Source organism: Trichosurus vulpecula, chromosome 1, assembly GCF_011100635.1.
Source record: "Trichosurus vulpecula isolate mTriVul1 chromosome 1, mTriVul1.pri, whole genome shotgun sequence".
NCBI lineage: Eukaryota > Metazoa > Chordata > Mammalia > Diprotodontia > Phalangeridae > Trichosurus > Trichosurus vulpecula.
The window spans coordinates 444,936,807-444,955,778 of NC_050573.1; the positions used below are offsets into that span (position 1 = coordinate 444,936,807).

General features: G+C 36.7%; 1 protein-coding gene across 2 annotated transcripts in view; it reads right to left on the minus strand.

Annotated features, from left to right (window-relative positions):
• FCHO2 (FCH and mu domain containing endocytic adaptor 2) overlaps positions 1 to 18,972 on the minus strand; it is a 138,077-nt gene that overhangs the window by 74,554 nt on the left and 44,551 nt on the right. For both annotated transcript variants that reach the window (XM_036764115.1, XM_036764106.1), the window contains exon 6: positions 3,464 to 3,568. In XM_036764115.1, coding sequence (XP_036620010.1) covers positions 3,464 to 3,568 — 105 coding nt within the window. The remainder of the gene's footprint in view (positions 1 to 3,463; positions 3,569 to 18,972) is intronic.

Here is an 18,972-nt window from a genome sequence, read left to right on the forward strand (position 1 = left end):
TTAGGATGGACATAATTTTATGAAGGAGGACTATTCAAAGTATCAAAACCAGCTAATATTGCCAAGAGTTCTCAGGTGTATAGCTGTGTTCAAAGTCATCTACCCAACTTTTTCATTAAAATTTTTTTTGTATCTTAATGAAACAGATAGTAACAGGAGTTCAAATCTCTAAGCCAAGATGAATTACACAAGTCACTGAGGATAGTGGACAGATGTGATTACACATTTATAGTCAATAACCTTTATGAAGTTAGGAAAAATTAGAGCAGTAGCAGACAACTAGAGGTAGGAAAATATTTCCTTCCAATTTTCAGAAAAGTAAAAAGAGGTCAAATCTGGGAACATGGCAAATTTAATGCTAATTTCTCAGCAAAATCCTAGGACAAATTATTAAACAGATCACTTAAAAGACCTTTAAAAGAAAACAGCAATCATTAAGATTAATCACTAAGAATTAGACCATACAGAAGATATTACCTTAGGGTTACTAGACAGGCTGATACAGAGAATGCCCCTGATACAGGATATTTTAAGCATAAATTTGGACATTTATCACTCCCCTGCAGAGAAATCAAATCTTGAGTGGTTCTCTATTGTCTATGATGGTTAAAAAATTCAAGCTCATCTGTCCTAAGCCAGTTCAGGCCTTCTTCATTCGGATGTCCACCTATCTTTCCAGTCTCACTTCATATTATTCTCTTCCATTTACTCTAAGCTCTAAACAAATAAACTACTCTGTTTTCCTAATATGTCCCTATGCTTTCCATGCCGTGATAGCTTATAATATTACTTAAAGCTGGAATGTCCTCTCCTCCCATTTTCATTCTGGGTGTGTGCTTATCTTATTAAAATGCCATCTTCTACATAAATACTTCCTTGATTGATGCCCCTAATCAGTAATAATAATCATCATCCCTGGAATCTGCTTGTCATTAGCTGTAATATTCTATGTTATACTTTGTATATGTACTTTATTCCCTACAAAAGTTTATGTTCCATGAAATCAGGAACCATGTGTTATCTAAATTTTGTATCTCTCCCAGCAACCAGGACAGTGCTGTTTTACAAACTGTAGAAACTTAATAAAGGTATGAATTTTAATCTGTCAACAAGGTATGACAAAATCTCTCATGACATCTTTATGGGCAATACAGAGAAATGATGGCTAACTTACAGTGCGTTATGTAGATTCATAACTAACAACATTTGTGTGCCAACACTGCTAATTAATGGGCAGAAATTATTCTAGGGGGAGACTGTTGGACATGTACTAAAGTTTGTCCTATCTTTTTTAATCTTTTTTGTCAGTGACCAAGATAAAGACCCAGACAGTAGGTAGCGTTATTAAATTTGAAGATGACATAAATCTGGGAGGCATGACTAAAACTTTGCGTGACAGAATCAAAACTCAAAATTATATCAATAGCCTACCACACTTGACTAAGTTGAAATTTGTATATTTAGATTTTTTAATTTAAAGGCATAAATACAAACTTATTTAATAAAAATTCATATGAAAAAGATCTGTGCTAACTTGCCAGAGAAACATAAGCTTTTTAATATGCTGATAAGAAATTTGCTGAGAGTTACTTGGACATTAGCAATGTTTAAACTAGCTGAACTAGTCAAGTAGGCAAAAGCATAGGGTAGTGGAGGGTCACATAGAGCTATATCCACCACTGCAAGAAATCCATGAGGAAGCACTTGTTAATCTGCTTAAGGGACTAAACTAAGTTCAAATATATACATACACACACCCACACACACACACACACACACACGCACACGCACACGCACACGTGCATCCAAATAATACTTTTCACCTAGTCTGCTATCTATCATGTCACACTCTAAGAGGACAAGCATTTCCCCTTAATCCACCTTGAAAATTTCTGATTCTTTTACAAAAATGCCTTTCAAAAGTCTTCAGCAAGGCAATGGGGCGTAGAAATTTATCTTGCCCTACAAGAAAGGAAGGGAAAAGGGGATGAGAGGGGAGGGGGGTGATAGAGGGGAGGGCTGACTGGGGAACAGGGCAACCAGAATATACGCCATCTTGGAGTGGGGGGGGAGGGTAGAAATGGGGAGAAAATTTGTAATTCAAACTGTTGTGAAAATCAATGCTGAAAACCAAATATGTTAAATAAATAAATTGCATTTAAAAAAAAAAAGTCTTCAGCAGCAAAAAATCTATCTACTACACACAGCGATTCAGATACTAGCATAAAAAATCTTTCAAATTCACAACATATCTGGGCAACTGGCTATTTTCCAAGCTATACCAAATATTTTTCCATGTATCTTTAGAAAAGTAGATAAATTAATTTTTATTTCTTATTGCACATAAAAGTCTCAAATCCATTATGTCTGCAAAAAAGTCCAAAAGTCTGCAAAACATTAAGAATTAGAAGGGGGGTTGTGATATTTTTATCTTCGTGGTATAAAGGATAAAGAGCTGGCCTCTGACTCAGAAATCCTGGGTTACAGTCCCTCCTCAGACATATACTGGCTTAGTAACTCTTATTATCCCAGGAGGCAGCTGCGCAGTGCAGCAGAGAGAGTGTTGGGCCAATAGTCAGGAAGACCTGAACTCAAATAAGACATTTCTTTCTCTGGATGTCAGTGAGGACTGGTTTAGAAGTAACAATGGGTTCCTATGTTTATCTGACTGTTGGCAGCAGTTGGTTAGCAGTTGTTGCTATGTGACCCTCAGCAAGTCATTTAATCTGTTTGCCTCAGTCTCCTCAACTATAAAATGGTAGAGATATATAAGCTTTTTAAAACGCTGATAAGAACATCACTGAGAGTTACTTGGACATTAGGGGATAATAAAAGCACCTACCTTCCAAATAAGTTGTAAAAATCAAATAAGATAATATTTGTAAAGTGCTAGCACAGTGCCTGGTACTGTAGGTGCTTAATGAATACTTACTTCCAGGGACCTCTTTAAGACTGTTAAGTTACAAAGTACTTGCCCATTTGTATTGGTAGGGGAAGTTTCCTCACTAGGAGTTCAGGACTAACTTAAACCTGACCAACTAAATCTGTGCCTGACAAACTTAAGCACTTACTAAATGCTTTTTTCCTTTCTTCCTTCCTCCCTCCTCCAAAATCTTTACTGTAAGTTAGAAAGCAGGTGCTGATTTGCACTGTAAGAAGTTTCTTCATTGACAGCTCACCAAATCAATTAAATTGGAGGCTGAGAAAGTTATGTTGAAAAAAGGAGAATTTTTATACTTCGGGATTTTTTTAAGAACCAATGTGACCCTACAACTATGAAAACATAATTTCAATTTCATACACTGACAACTCAAATTTCTTTTCCTATCAGTTGTATGTTTAGCAGAACTGGCCCTAATTTAGGTTTTCAAAACAAAGCCCCTTCTCTCTCTGTTTAAGATAAAGAAGATTCCTTGGTTGTTTTTTTTTAAGTGAAATATGTCCTTATTCTATAATCACCAACCTGTGCCGTTTCTGTCATTTTCTGTTCAAAATCAGATTTGGCTGCTGCATACTTTTCCACATACAGCTTATAGGTATCTGTAGCTTTCTTAGATTTAATAGCTGCCTGAAACAACAAAAACAAAAAAGAAAACCAACAACACAAAATAACCATTTATTCTTCTTTTTCTAAGTGTTCATATACATATATGGTAAATTTAAATACTGTAGCATTACTTTATCAAAACTGCTTTAACATACTATTTTCTTTTCCTTTTTGTGAACATTAATTATTCAAAAGTCAAAGCATTATCTTTGAATTACTTGAGCCTACTCATTCTTTCACCTTTAAAGGATGGAGAATACTTTGAAATTTAAGTACAGTACTATTTAATTTTTCTGAATAACTAATGGTATCATTGTATGATAATAAGCTTTTCTGTCCAAGAATATGATGATCCACTGCAGATTATTTAAGTCCTCTACTAGCAGGTCATACAATTAGGGAAATCACTAAAAAGTCAGAGAGCACCCTCCTTGAAAATTTACATTTAAAACATGAATTCAAAATAAAAAATCCAAAGGCCTGAAGTTTTAATGATTTTGACCGTCCCAACTGTTAAAGCACCCCTTCATTTCATATCCTTCATTCACATCTCTCAAACATCACTTTATCTTCCTCTATTTCCTAAATGCCAGAAAGTTTTCCCTTTCCTTTTGGAAATGGCAATCTTCTTGAAGGCATACAATTCCATATTCCTTTTAATCCCCATAGCCCTTACTACAGTAATAGATACTTATTATTTACTGAAATAATTCCCTACTCATTTTCCCTCTATACTCCAAATGGAATTGCAGTAAGAAACCAGAGAAGGAAAGAAATTCCACAAACAATAAAAAAAAATAAGACAACTATCCATTTCCACTTTTTGCCTTCTGCTATATTCAGTAGGTTCTAACTTCTGTATTAATTTTTGCAATATTATAAGCCTTTATGAAAGTAGTAAAGTAATATTTGATCATGATGAACTCCCTAATATTTAAGAATGATCTTGATGATCTCTTCCTAAATTCAAATAATCAATAAATTCCACTGTTTCATATTTCCATGGTGTTTATTTTTGGTTATCTTTAATATAACTCTCCATCCTGGCAAAAGATGGACCACTCTAAGAAAACTGAAACTATCAGCAAGAAGCAACACTTTTTTCTTACCCACACCTCAAAAACCCTCTATGTCATGTCCATCCTCCTTTGCTCCCCTGTGAAGAGGTGGCCCTTATAAAGGTGATCATAAAAGATAAAAGACAATTCTACAATGCTATTCACAAAATTTAAAAACTTTTACATAAGCAAAATCAATAGATAAAATAATAAGAGAATATCTACTAGGAATAAATATCTTTGGTGCAAATATTTCTAATAAAGTTTTGATATACAAAACATATCAGGAACTGATGAATGAATAAACAAATGAAGCATTTATTAAGTGCTCACTACGGGCAAAGCACTGTGCTAAGCTATGGGACACAAATAGAAAAGCCTAACAGCCCCTGCCCTTAAGAAGCTCACGTTGTACCAGAGAGGACAACACATATGGAAGGTTTTGGCTGCAGGTCAGATATAAAGGTCCCACAATCCTTAGAATGCACCAGCAGAGAAGTTAATATCTTTTCATTAATGTCATATCCACTGATAAAGTCTTGTCAGTTTCTGATGTTGAGCCATATGACAGTGCCAAGGACTTTGGTGACCAGAACATTCCTTCCTGGGTCTTCAGGAGATGGGTGCAGCATCTGCAGGAGCAGTCTCCAGGTAGCATCTCCACAGGGATGATGCATCTTCTGAGGATGGTGGCTAGGGGAGTGTCACTCCCTAGGCACTTTCTTGGGTTTAGGGTCCCCATCAGGGTCTGAAAGGAGATGATGGGGGCCAAGGTAGTGGAATGGGGAGGGGGCCCTTAGTTTTCTCGCATGTACTGTCTCCTGACTCTCCCTAGGTGCTATGCCACTTCAGCTCAGCAGGTGTTTGATACAGCTGACCTCTTCTCCATAGGAGTTTCCTCTCCAGGTGATGGCAGTGAAGACTGATCTAAAAGCAGGACCAAATGGGCTGGTGGGTTCTGCTGCTCCCAGGGATCCTGTATTTATCTGACTGTAATGACAGTTGGTTAGCAGTTGTTGCTGGTGATGACAGGGAAGGAGCCCTTCTCCACAATGATTTCTGCTCACAGTGAGGAATAGTTTTGGTGGTTTAAGTTCCCAAGACTCTTGGGCTCAGGGTCCTGGACTGTTTCCGTCAGGGTCTGAGGGAATATAGTGATGAAGGTGTTGGCGATTTGACTTGCCTAGCCCATGCCGCCTCTTGTCTCTCTCTTAGGGGGCTTTGCTACTTCAGCCAGGCTGGCTTGCCTGCCTTGTGAGTGGTAGCTGGTTGGCAGTTGATAGAAATGGCCCCTTCTCCACAAGAGCCACTACCCCAGATGACAGCTATGAGGGATGATACAAATATTTGAGAACAAAAACAATTTCTAAAGCCCGAATGAATTAATGAAAAAGCATTTATTATATGACAGAGGCACCGTGCTGAGCAGTGATACAACAACAAAAATGAGATAATGCTTGCCCTCAAAAAGCTTACATTCTAATAGAGGCACAACACACATGGAGGAGTGGTGTCCAGGGAAGGGTGAAGTTACAGAGATGGTAAGTGGATCCACAAGGCACCCATACGACTTGCCCTTTATAGAAGCAAGGATAATAATTTTATTACTACTCCCAGCACAAGAAGGAGAGGGAGGGAGGAATACAAGCTATAGTATGACATGAAGTTGATTAGGGCAGATATCTGGGGCTAGATGCACATAGTAAACTCTCACTAAGTAGCATGGTCCCTAGAGGTTCAATTGGGAAGATGTAGTGGCATGAGTGGTAGGCCTGAGAACCATGACAGGAAGAAAGCGGGGTGCCAAGGTATAACTATATATAGTGAGCTCTCACCAATCAGCAGAAAAAGGGATTAAAATATGTGACAGGCAGTTTTCAAAAAAAGGAATATAAATTACAAATCACCATTAGAAAGAATGCTCAAAATAATTAATAGAAATGCTAATCTAAATTCTCAGTTTTACTTCATACTCATCACGTTGGGCAAAGATAACAAAAGAAAAAACTGTAAGCATTGGAGGGTGCTGCAGAAAGTGAGGCAGCATAAGACACTGTTGGCAGAACTGAACTGGTCCAACTTTTAGCAGTTGGCTGCCTGAAGGCAGCAGGCAGCCTGCCCAGCTTCCAAATACCTACTCTAACAAAAACTTGAAACTCCTACCAGACTAAAATGATTGCTCCCACCTCAGCCAGAATCTGACAATGAGCAACAGGAAAGAAGGCTCATGGCAAACTCAGTAAAAGTGCAGACAAGCTCATAGCTTCCCAGCATAAGCAGAGACAAATGTGGCCTGTGGCTCTGTGACTGGGGCTAGCAAAAGTAATAGCTCCTCTAAGACAGCCCCACAGTGGTCAGAAGAGCTGAGGGTGAAGTCCTTGGAAGCCTTGTGAGGGAGCAGTGACCAGTCCAGTGCAACACTGACCAGACCATGACATCCCATGCAGAGGGGCTCCAAGGACTCCCTTCACACTGTTTGGAGATCCAGCATTCTGAACTCACTGAAGACTCATGAAAGCCTGACCCAGGAAGATGAAGGTCAGCTAAGAAAACCAGGGGACCCAGGGAGAGACAAAGCAGGGCTAACCACCCTACCCACAAAGAGAGGAGGGGGTCAAGCCTGGTCCTAGCACAAAGCACCAATTCAGGAGTAAACTGAAGACCCTGACCAGTATGAAAAAGTTATCGTAGATCTAAAAGCCCCCCAAAGGAAAGAATAACAACTACAAGCAGAAATCAAAGGGAAAAAATGGATTTTCCACAAGGAGTACATGACTACCTAGAAGAAATAAAACAAGAATTTAAAAAAAAATTTTAGGGCAAAGAACTGGAAGAATAATAGCTTAGAACAGAATTTTTAAACCTTACCCAAATAACAGACTGCCTGAAAACCAGAACAGACCAAACATAAATCACTGACTCACTGAGACAGAGGTATCAAAAAAAAAATTTTTAATGGAAGAAAATGTAACATATCTGCTATCAAAACAACCAACTTGGAAAAACAGGTCAAAGAAAGATAATTTAAGACTCCATGAAAAGATTTTTTTAAAAGCCTGGGCACTGTATTTCAAGAAATTACAAATATACAAAACACACACAGTCACGTGTACACACATCCAGACTAAGAATCCACCAATTACCTTCTTAGTTTGGGGAGGAAAGGGAGGAAAATTAGTCAAAATCCACAACTCCCATGTCAAAGAAAAAATGCTAAAAGCATCCAGAAAGAAGCAATTCAAGTACCAAGGAAGAAGAATCAGGATCATACAAACCTGGCCACTTCTACTATAAGTGAGGAGAGGGAGATGTTGTAACTTGATATTCCAAAAGGCAAAGGGGTTTACAACCAAGAATAACTTACCTAGCAAAGCTGAGTGTAATTCTACTGGGGGAAAAAATGGATTTTTAATGCAAAAGAGCACTTTTCAGCACTGCTGGTGAAAAGACCAGAGCTTAGCGGGAATATAGAAATAAAAACAAGAGGCAAGAGAAACCTAGAATTATCTGAGCAATTAGAAGAGGCTGTATGATGAAGTAATGTTAATATTCTAGTATGGGAGAAGAAATGGGTGTAATTTCAGAACCGCAGCATCTTCAAAACATATTAAGGGAGTTAAATAAGAAAAACAGAGGATGTGAGAACGGGCTGGAATCTGTTTTTAGGGTGTAGAAGGGGAGGAAATCAAAAGAAGGGTGATAAAACAATTACCCTATTCCTCTTTAGGAAGAGGAGGAACTTGCTATTTCTCATAATTGGGGTAAGATGAAGAATATATAAAAATGGAATGGTGGGGTGATCTGGGCAACCAACAAACCCTGTTCTTTTCTGACCCAGATAAAGAAGTGAATATACACACATTTTGTATGTGTAGAAATATATCAAATACAATAGGGAAACAAGCTGAGATAGAGAGAGGAATCGGATTATAAGAGGGAAGATAATAACAGAGAATAAAAGTATCTGTTTCCTCTATAAGGAGAAACATGCTTCATCATAGGTTCTTAGAGATGTGATTGGTCATTGTTTTGATTGGAATTCTTAAGTCTTTAAAATTAGTATTTTGGGGGCAGCTAGGTGGCGCAGTGAGTAGAGCATCAGCCCTGGTGTCAGGAGGACCTGAGGTCAAATCTGGCCTCAGACACTTGACACATGGACTAGCTGTGTGACCTTGGGCAAGTCACTTAACCCCAATTGCCCTGCCCCCCCCCAAAAAAAACAAAATAAAAGTTGTATTTTGTTTACAGTATTGTTATCCTTGCATAAATTTTTCTCCCAGTTCTTCTCATTTTATTCTGTGTCAGTTTATTTTATTTTAGTCTGTCAGAATCCCAAAGATTCTTTGAAATCACCTCTTTAATAACTTCCTATCACACAATAATATTCCATTATATTCTTATGCCATGATTTATTCACCTATTCCACAATTGATAAGGGTATCTTCTTAGATTCTAGTGCTTTTCCTGCCCTGCCCTTCAGGATAAGAAAGTTTGTTTTGCTTTCGACCTTTTTTCCTGTTATTCACTTCTTTATCTGGGTCAGAAAAGAACAAGGTTTGTCGGTTTAATTATTCTATTTCATTATTTTCAACCACTGTTCTAAATGCTCTTTTCCATCTTCAAGCCTCCAATGAAGGGGAAAAGATCCCTCAACATCCCTCTATATCATGAATATATTGGAAATTATTTTTTAAATTGGAAGATGCCTGGCAGGAAAAGCACCAAATAACCAAAAGAACGAAAGAGATTATATTTTAGAAGATAGGAAAAGATTTGTTATCAAAGTGGGACTTCTCTCCAAGTCAGCTTTTCAGACCGCAGCCAGACCAAATTATCAGAGCTAAGATCAGAATAAAAGACAAAAGAAATTACAATAATTAAGAAAATATATGCATACAATTGAAACAAATTAATCCTAAAATATTAGAACTGAAAATCAAAAATAGGAAATAGATAATAGAAATGACATCAGCAAACTCTATAACAATTTTATCAGAAGTTTAATCAACATGAATTAACTACCATAATAAGAGAACCAAGAATCCAGAAAAGCATTCTAGTCAACAAACATCTGACTTACTAGTCAAATGGAGAAAGAGAGCTGCTATCACTGGATCAGAATATAACTGGTTTGCAAAATTTTACAAAGAAGGTTGATGATTATGTACAATATTGTTTCATAAGGAGAAAAATAATGGAGGTTAAAATTAGTTTATAGAAAGCCTAGAAAGATATCCAACTAAACAAAGTTATGCCAAGGGCATTCAAGAATAAAAATGGAAGGACTACAAAAAGAAGAAAAATGGAAAAGATATGCAAAAAACATTTTGACAAACTGTTTTTCTCTATCGAAGAAGGTATGACTACAATACTAGTGCCCTACCATCACAGTTCCAAATGTTCTTAAAAGGGGCACTGAAAAGGATAAAGATAGGAAAAGTATTGAGATAGGACAAAGTATACATAGAAGAAACCTATACCGGAGGTGATACAATTGTGAAGGGATTAAACGACCAACATACTAGGTATCTAAAGCAAGGGATGAGATCAAAGGTAGGGGGGAAATTCAGACCTTACTAATACCAAAAAAACAAAGGCAACTGAGAGAACATCGGTAACTATTAACCTTAACACAAATCAAGAGCATCTTCAATGAGGCTATCAGTAGGGAATAATCATGTTTTCACTAGTGATATTTTTAAAATGGACCACATTTTCACCATATGACAACCATTATAAGATCCCATTGTGCTTACTGTTTGTTGATTGCAAAAGGTTTTTATACCACCTTACAGACTCTTTTATAAAAGGTATGTACCATTCATATATCAAAGTCTTTCAAGATTCCTTTGAAGAAAAAACAGCAGAAACAACCATATTAGTCTTGTGTTTATCAGGTCAGGCCTAAAAGAGAAAAGGGAATGTTTGCAAAAGTTGTTTGCTATTGTGATGCAGGAGATCTGAAGCAGAGTCCAAGCTGAAAAGAGAACTTCTGTGCATGGCAAGACCCTCCAGATACTCCTGTTTATGGATGACACTGTGCTGACTGTATCAGACCCCAGAATTCAACAGAGCCTCCTGAAAGGAGATCTATAATCACTCAAAGGAATTTTGCCTGTCCATTCATGGAAGAAAAAGCAAGTGGATGAAGAATGTCTATTACCCAGATTTTAACCATCCATTTGGATGTACATCTTATAAAACTTGCTCACCACACGCATTTCTGGGACAAACACAAGAATCAAGAGAAACATAAAGAGACAAATACAAGTGAGCAATTGAAGGAACTTTACGATGATAAAATGTTTACATTTTAACTGGGGATTGGGAGGGAAGAAATGATATGTGTCCCCTCAGAATCCTAATGGCATCTGGGAACAGAGGGAATGAGTTAAGAGAGAGCCTGGCCAGGGAGTACTTTTACTGTTTTGATGATCTTTAAAAAGTAAAGAAATTGAGGGCAAAAAGACACACAAGGGAAGAAAAGGTGAGATAGAGCCAGAAGGAACTTGTTTAGTCATTTTCAGTCACGTCTGACTCTTCATGACCCATTTGAGGTTTTCTCGGCAAAGTTACTGAAGTAGTTTGCCATTTTCTTCTCTAGCTCACTTAATAGATGAAGAAATTGAGACAAACAGGGTTAAGTGATTTGCCCAGGGTCACACAGCTAGTAAGTATCTATGGCCACATTTTAACTCAAGGGACTTCCTACTTCAAGTTAGTCTTCCTAACTCCACTCCCTACACTATCCACCATGCCACCTAGCTGCCCTAACAGGAACTTACTGTCTCAAATAATTAGGCTGGGTACATAGAAATTAATATAAACAAGAAAGAGGTATAGGATATAAGCATCAATTTCATCTGACCTGGCTAAAGGAAGGCAGAACACTACACACTACACAAACACACATACAGTTTCATATAGAAATACTTGTAACTCAACAGGAAAACAAGAAGGAACAGGTAGAGGAGAAATCAGGGAATAAAAGGACAGATTCAGGAAGAGTTTAGTTATGTGCAAAGCGAATTCTAAGCTTGGAGTAGGAATTTGTAAGAAAAGTTTAAAAGGACAAAAAGAGTAAGAAGCTATGATTGGAGTATGGGCAAGGGAAACAAAACTGGAGCAGAGGAGCAGAAGCAGAATGTACCAAGCATAAAGGTCTAATGCTAAGCACTTCTCTCCCAGGCGGGAAAACAAAGAGAAGAAAAAGTAGAAGAGAATAAGATGAAGGGAAATACACAATTAACCATCATAACTTTGAGTGTGAATAGGATAAACTCACTCATCAAACAGAAGAATGGATTAGAAAGCATAATGCAACAATACATTATTTACAAAAACAAAACCAAAATGAAACGAAGTCCAAAGCCATTTGAAACATAAAAGACTCACCAAGAGTTAAAATAAGGGACAGAACAAAATCTCTTATTCTTCAATTGACCTCAAAACAATAGGTATGATCTTAGATAAGGCAAGAGCAAAAATTCACTTGATTAAGAGATATAAATGGGAGAACTCAAATTAAGTTGAAAGGTGCCACAGACAATAAATTAGTATAATTACTTAAAATATATCCACTGAATGACATGAATGGAAAAGATAAATGAGTTACAGAGAGAAAAAGACAACAAAACCATAATGATGGAGAATTTCAAAGTACTCCTTTCAAAGCTAGACAAATCTAATAAAAAAAAAAAAGAGACAAGAAGTAAGGGCATAACCAGAATTTTAGAAAAGTTAGATATGATAATCTCTGAGGATTACTGAATGAGAATGGAAAGAATATATAGTTCTCAACTGTTTATAGCAACTTTACAAAAACTGACCATGTACTATAGTATAAAAAATTTCACAAATGTACTAATGTAGAAATATTAAACACATTATTTTACTGACTACAATGCAATAAAAATTACACTGATAAATGGTAATTGAAGAATTTTAAATTAACTGAACAATTTAATCCTAAAGAATAAATAAGCATAAGAATACATCATCACAGAAACAGATTTCATTAAAAATAATGACAACTATGAGACAACATAGTACAATTCTGAGTTGTAGTCACAGCAGTCCAAAATTGTAAGATGTAAAATAAACCCATACAAATCATCAGCATTGCTGCTATTATTAATAAAACCCAGCAGGAAGAGATAGAAAGAGAAATTCCATTTTAAATAACTATGGACAACATATAATGCTTGGGAATCTACCTGCTAAGACATATACAGGAATTTTACAAATACTGTTCACACAAATATAGACCTAAATAAATGGGAAAATAACAACTGCATATGAATAGGTCAAGCCTATATAATGAAAATGATAATATGCCTAAGCTAATTTATGTACTACCAATGGATTACTTTATATAGCAAGAAAAAAGTAGTGAAATTCATCTAGAGGAACAAAAGATGAAGAATTTCATCAGAAATACTGTAAAAAGTGTGAAGGGGACCTAGCAATAAAAGCAAAAAAAAAAAAATAGTCTGAGGAAATGAGCAAACAACAGAAAAAAAAAACTCTTGACTGCTGAAAGTTATTATGATGACAAGGAAGAGCAAAACACACACTCAGAAGAAGACAATAAAATCAAAGCTCCTACATCCAAAGCCTCCAAGAAAAATAGGAATTGGTCACAGGCCAAGGAAGAGCTCAGAAAGGATTTTGAGAGACTTTTCAGTTTGTCAACATCATGTTTGAGGGCCATTTTAAACAGCAAATCATCAACAAAAAGCACAAAAGGGCAAAAAATGGGCACTAAATAGACCAAGAAAAGGAAATTGGTTACAGTAGCATGAGAGCTAAAATAAGAAGTCCAAGAGTTATCTTGTTTAACTTCAGCTGGGCATGTGTGCAACAGGCAACTCAGATGCTTTGCCACTCTGTGCATGACTACAAAAATACCGTGAGTATTGACTTTAAGGTTAAAAGTTAATTTTAGTGGGTAGATAAATTTGTGAATATGGAATTGAGAATGATCAACTGTAATGTTTATAATACCTTTTAAGAACCAAGATGTATGCATAATAAATTTTTATTTTTGTATAAAGACAAAAAAAATATTTATAGCACCTCTTTTTGTAATGGCAAAGAACTGGAAACTGCCCATCAAATGGGGGATGGCTGAATAAATGACAGCACAAGAACATAATGGAAAACTACTGTGCTCTAAAGAAATGACGACACAGATGAGTTCTGAGAAACCTGGGAAAACTTATATTAAATGATGCAAAGTAAAGTGAGCAGCACCAAGAAAACAATTTGTGTAAAGGGCCGAGTTAGAGCCAAGCCACAGCCAAGCCCTGCCCAGGGGCCTGCTGAAATAAACTCAGGGCTCTGAGATACGGGTGGAGCCAGGAGGAGGGGTCTCGCCTTTGTTGCCTCCCTAGCAATTCCAGGTCTTTGCCTAGACCTGCTTGAGCACATGGAACTTCCGGCTCTCCGTCTGGGCTTGCCAGAGCACATGGAACTTCCAGTTCTTTGCCTGGACTGCCTGACCACAGGGAGCTTCGGATTAGCAAAGGAAGAGAAGGGGAGGAGAGTAGGCGGAGTTGGGGTGGTCCTAGTACCCAGGTGTCTTGATTTTACCTGTTCTTTCACCCACGTAACCAAAGAACGTACCTACGTCACTAAAGATATAAAAATGCTGCTTGCTGAAATAAAATTCGGAGTCATTCACCACCTTTCAGCTCCCACCCCATACATTGTCCACAAGATCAGGCCCTTTGCTAGGCAAAGGCCTGGGTGTGGGGGGCTAACAGAACAGACCCCCACAATTTGGGAGGCCAGGGACTTGCAACAAATTTGTATAATAAAAACATTGCAAATACAAACAACTTTGAAAGACTTAAAAATTCTCAATGCAGTGATCAACCATGATTCCAGTGATAAAGAATGCTACCCACCTCTTGATAGAGAAGTAATGAACTAAATATGCAGAACCAGACAGACATTTTTGGATATGGTAACTATATGGGAATTTGTTTTGCTTGATTGCATTAATCTGCTATAGAGACTTGTATTTCATTTTTTTCAGGACTAGGTGTTCCCTTGAAGGAAAGTAGGAGGGAGAGAAAATATACTCGTTTTCTTCTAAAAACAGAATTTGATTTTTAAAAAGTCAGCTGGCACTCTAGACCAGTGTTACCATTGTCTGCTATATCTCTTTGCTTGGCAAGGAGAGCAAGTGTTTGATGGCTAAGGCCCCTTTGGTCTCTTCATTATAGCAACTGCTTTTTATCAGTTAAATGTCTGCAGAAAGAAATGGAAAAAATCAAAGTATATTTCTTTACCCCTTTCCAGTCAGTACTCCTTTTGGGGGGATTAAATAGCTTATTTGCCATAGGTCAAACTAATGTTTTTCTAAATGCACATACAATGTTTATCCTTTCTTATAACTTGTTAATCACAGAATCATAGATTTAGCCATTCATGAACCTTCATTTACAGATGAGAAAACAGAGGCCTAAAACTGGTTAAATAGCTCACTCAAGGTTACAAAGGTAATAAGCTGCACAGTCAGGATTAAAACCCATCTTTGTGACTCCCAAACCAGTGCTCTTGATTTTGACCTTTATTCTAACTAGTCAATGGTCTGAATTCACCTAGCAGACTCCCACACTTGTAACCAGACTTTTCCTGTCTCTTGCCTTCCAACTCTATTCTTAAGGAAAGTATTTGCTATGATGTAAAAAGAAATTAATAAAACTTATTAAAATATGGTGGCATTTTCTCAAAAAAAAAAAAGGCCATTTGTACTATATGTGAGGCTTCTGAAGAGTCTACGAAGTCTTTGACCTCTTACATTTCTTAGTGCAGAACTAGATTTTCTAATAGAAACTCATTTACCATCTTCCCCTATGTCTCTAGCTTCATAACGAAGTCAATGAATATACAAGTTGAGGACATATATATGTTGATAATCCCTGAGTACATGTGTTGTTTGGGAAGATCTTGTCAAATTCTTCAAAGAATTTCTCTACTCCTCTGCAAGAGAAACTGGTAATTAATCTGAAATTATCTTCAAGGTAGCCTTTTTATTTTTACCCATGATAATGAACTGTCTCATTAGCTGATTTTTCTTATTGTCTTTGGGCACATGATGAAACCAAATCCACTGCTTCCTTTATTTGTTCCACAGTGGACCTATGAACCACCTTTCCATTTAGCTCCAATGTCTTTATGCCCTTTTGGTTTTAGTTATAACAAGATATAATTCCATTCTTGTTTTATTTCAGACTAGGTCTCCCTATCTTAGCCAGGCAGGGGCCTCTAATGGGCCCCTTCCCACTACTGACCCAGGCAGTTCACCCCTCTGTGGGCAGGCTGGTGACTCTTTGCTGGGTGAGGTGGTTCACCTTATTGGTTCTAGATACAGCAGAGACACCTGATTGGCTGCGATTCAAAATGCCCAAGTTCAAGGATCCCAAAAACCTCAGCAAAATCCCAACTGTAGCAGAGATTACAGGTATGTGTCATCATGCCCAGTAACAGCGTTTACAGATGGTCTAAAAACTGTAATTAACACTTCTGTCCCCTTTTCTGCCACTGTCATTGTAAAAGCAGAAAGAGGGTTCACATGGGACTGAGGACATGATGAAGAGCCTCTCTATACTTAACTAGATTGGTCCTCAGAGAGCAAATTCAGTCCATCCTGAGACCTGTTAGTTAAAACTTGCCAGGGTTTGTGCTACAGTGACAAAACCTTTAATAACCCGGAATCAATTCCATAGAATGATGAAGGGTTGGACTGTATCTTTTATAGAAGTTGCCAAATGACAGATGAGTCAAATCTCTCCATTCATAAAAGGTACTTTCTTTGTATTCTGAATCTGAATAAAGGTTTCTTAGTTAAAACTAAGAATAAATATCATTCCTGACTATTAATACATTTTAAATAAAATTCTCTCAAAAAGACTACAGCAATTCATCCAAGAAATCATTCATCATCACCCAAGCTGAATTTATACTAAGGGTGCAAAGATGACATCAAACAATCCTATTTAAAACATCCAAACCCAACTTACTACCTCACTACAAACAGATAAAGCCTTTTATAAAGTACAACACTTACCTATGCTAAAAAACAAAAAACAAAACAAAAAAAAACCCAACCAGCAAAATGTAAGTTGAGAGATTTCTTTAAAATCATAAAAAGTATATAAAAAATCAAAAGCAAGCATCACATGCAATAGGGATACACTAGAACCTTCTCCAAAATACAAAAATGTCTATTCTCCCATCTATTATTTGATGTCACTCTAGAAATGCTACCAACTGCAATAAGACAAAATAAAGAAAATAAAAGAGTAAATATAGGTAGAGATGAAATAAAACTATCCCTATTTTTGATGATATGATGACCTACTTAGAAAATCCTAAGCACTCGCAAAGATACTAATTGAGACAAATAATAAATTCAGTAAAGCTGCAAGCTACAAAATAAACCCTCAAAAAAAATCAACCTAATTTCTAAATAATGATAACAAAATCCAAGAGGCAATAATAGAAAGGGAAATTCCTTCCAAACAACCATAGAATTAATAAAGTATCTGGGGATGAATTCACCAAAGCAAACAAAATATCTGTATAGATTTAATTAGAAGGTGCTCCCTAAACACATAAAGAACATTAAATTGCTGGAGGAATATTCCCTACTCACCACTGGACCATGCCAAAGTAATAAAAACGACAATATTACCAAAGTTTTAATCCTATACCAATCAAACTATCAAAGGAATACTTTACAGGATAAGATAAAATAAGAAAAAAAAATCATTTGGAAAAAAAAAATCCAGACTATCAAAGAAAATAATAAAAAGAAGTAGGGATGGAGGGGGAAATAGCATGATCAGATCTTAAACTCTATTATAAAGCAGCAGTCATCAATACCATCTGGCATTGGTTTTTAAAACACAGAAGTAGACCAATGGAACAGACTAAACAATGAAGAATCTGAAAGAACAGAAGTCAATGACCCTGTGATTCAATAAAATGGAAAACATAAATATCTTAGGAAAGAATTCCCTATTTGATTAAAAACTACTAAGTAATCTGGCAGAAACTGGGGTTACCCAATAATCCACAATATAGTCTATATGGATTGTTACTGTTGTAGTTCAGTCATTTCAGTTATGCCCAATTCTTCGTGGCCCCATTTGGGGTTTGGAAAAGATGCTGGAATGCTTTGCCATTTCCTTCTCCAGATCATTTTCCAAATGAGGAAACTGAGGCAAACAGGGTTAAGTGACTTGCCCAGAATTACACAGCTAGTAACCATTTGAGGCCAGATTTGAATTCATGAAGATAAGTCTTCCTGACTCCCAGTCCAGCACTCTTATCTACTGCATGACTAGCTGCCCCTTTTATATGGATCCGTGACATTAATATTAAAGATCATAATATTAAAAAATTAGGAGAAGCTGATCATATACCTTTCACAGTTATAAGCAAAAAACGTATTCTTTTTTAAAATTCTTTTTTAATTTTAGTTTACAACATTCAGTTCCACAGGTTTTTGGGTTCCAAATTTTCTCTCCCTTCCTCTCCTCTCCCCTCCCTCCCCCCCCAAGATGGCATGTAAACCAATTTAGGTTCTACATTTACCTTCACACTGAACTTATTTACATGATAGTCCAGTTGTAAAGAAGAATAATAACCAATGGGATTGGTTCATGCATTGGATGATGAGAAAGAAGAAATGAAACCAAAAAAGAAAGAGAAAAAAAGCAAATAGTTTGCCTCAATCTGCATTCAGACTCCATAATGCTTTCTCTGGATGTGCATAGCTTTTTCCATTATGAGTCTTTTGGAGTTGTCTTTGAACCTTGCATTGATGAGAGGAGTCAAGTTATCAAAGTTAGTCCTTACAGAGACTGCATGTCTGTAGTCATGTATAATGATCTCCTGGTTCTGCTCCCCTCACTCAACATTAGTTCGCGTAACACTTTCCAGGTTGTAATGAAGTCCATTTGTTTCTCATTTCTTATTGCACAACAGTATTTCATTACATTCCATTCATATACCACAATTTGTTTAGCCATTCTACAATTGATGGGCATGCCCTTGATTTCCAATTCTTTGCCACCACAAAGAGAGCTTCTATAAATATTTTTGTACATATGGATCCATAAGAAATGTATTCTTAACCAAACAAGGGAGAGAGGAGATAAATAACTTTGAACACATGAAACTGAAAACCTTTTGCACAAAATTAATGCACCTAGGATAAAAAGGAAAAGTGGTCAAATGGAAAAAAATTTTGAACAAAATTTCTCTGATAAAGTTTTGGTATCTAAGTTATATACAATATCTATCTATTGCTCTATCTATATGTATACAGATATAACCAAAAGCCAATAG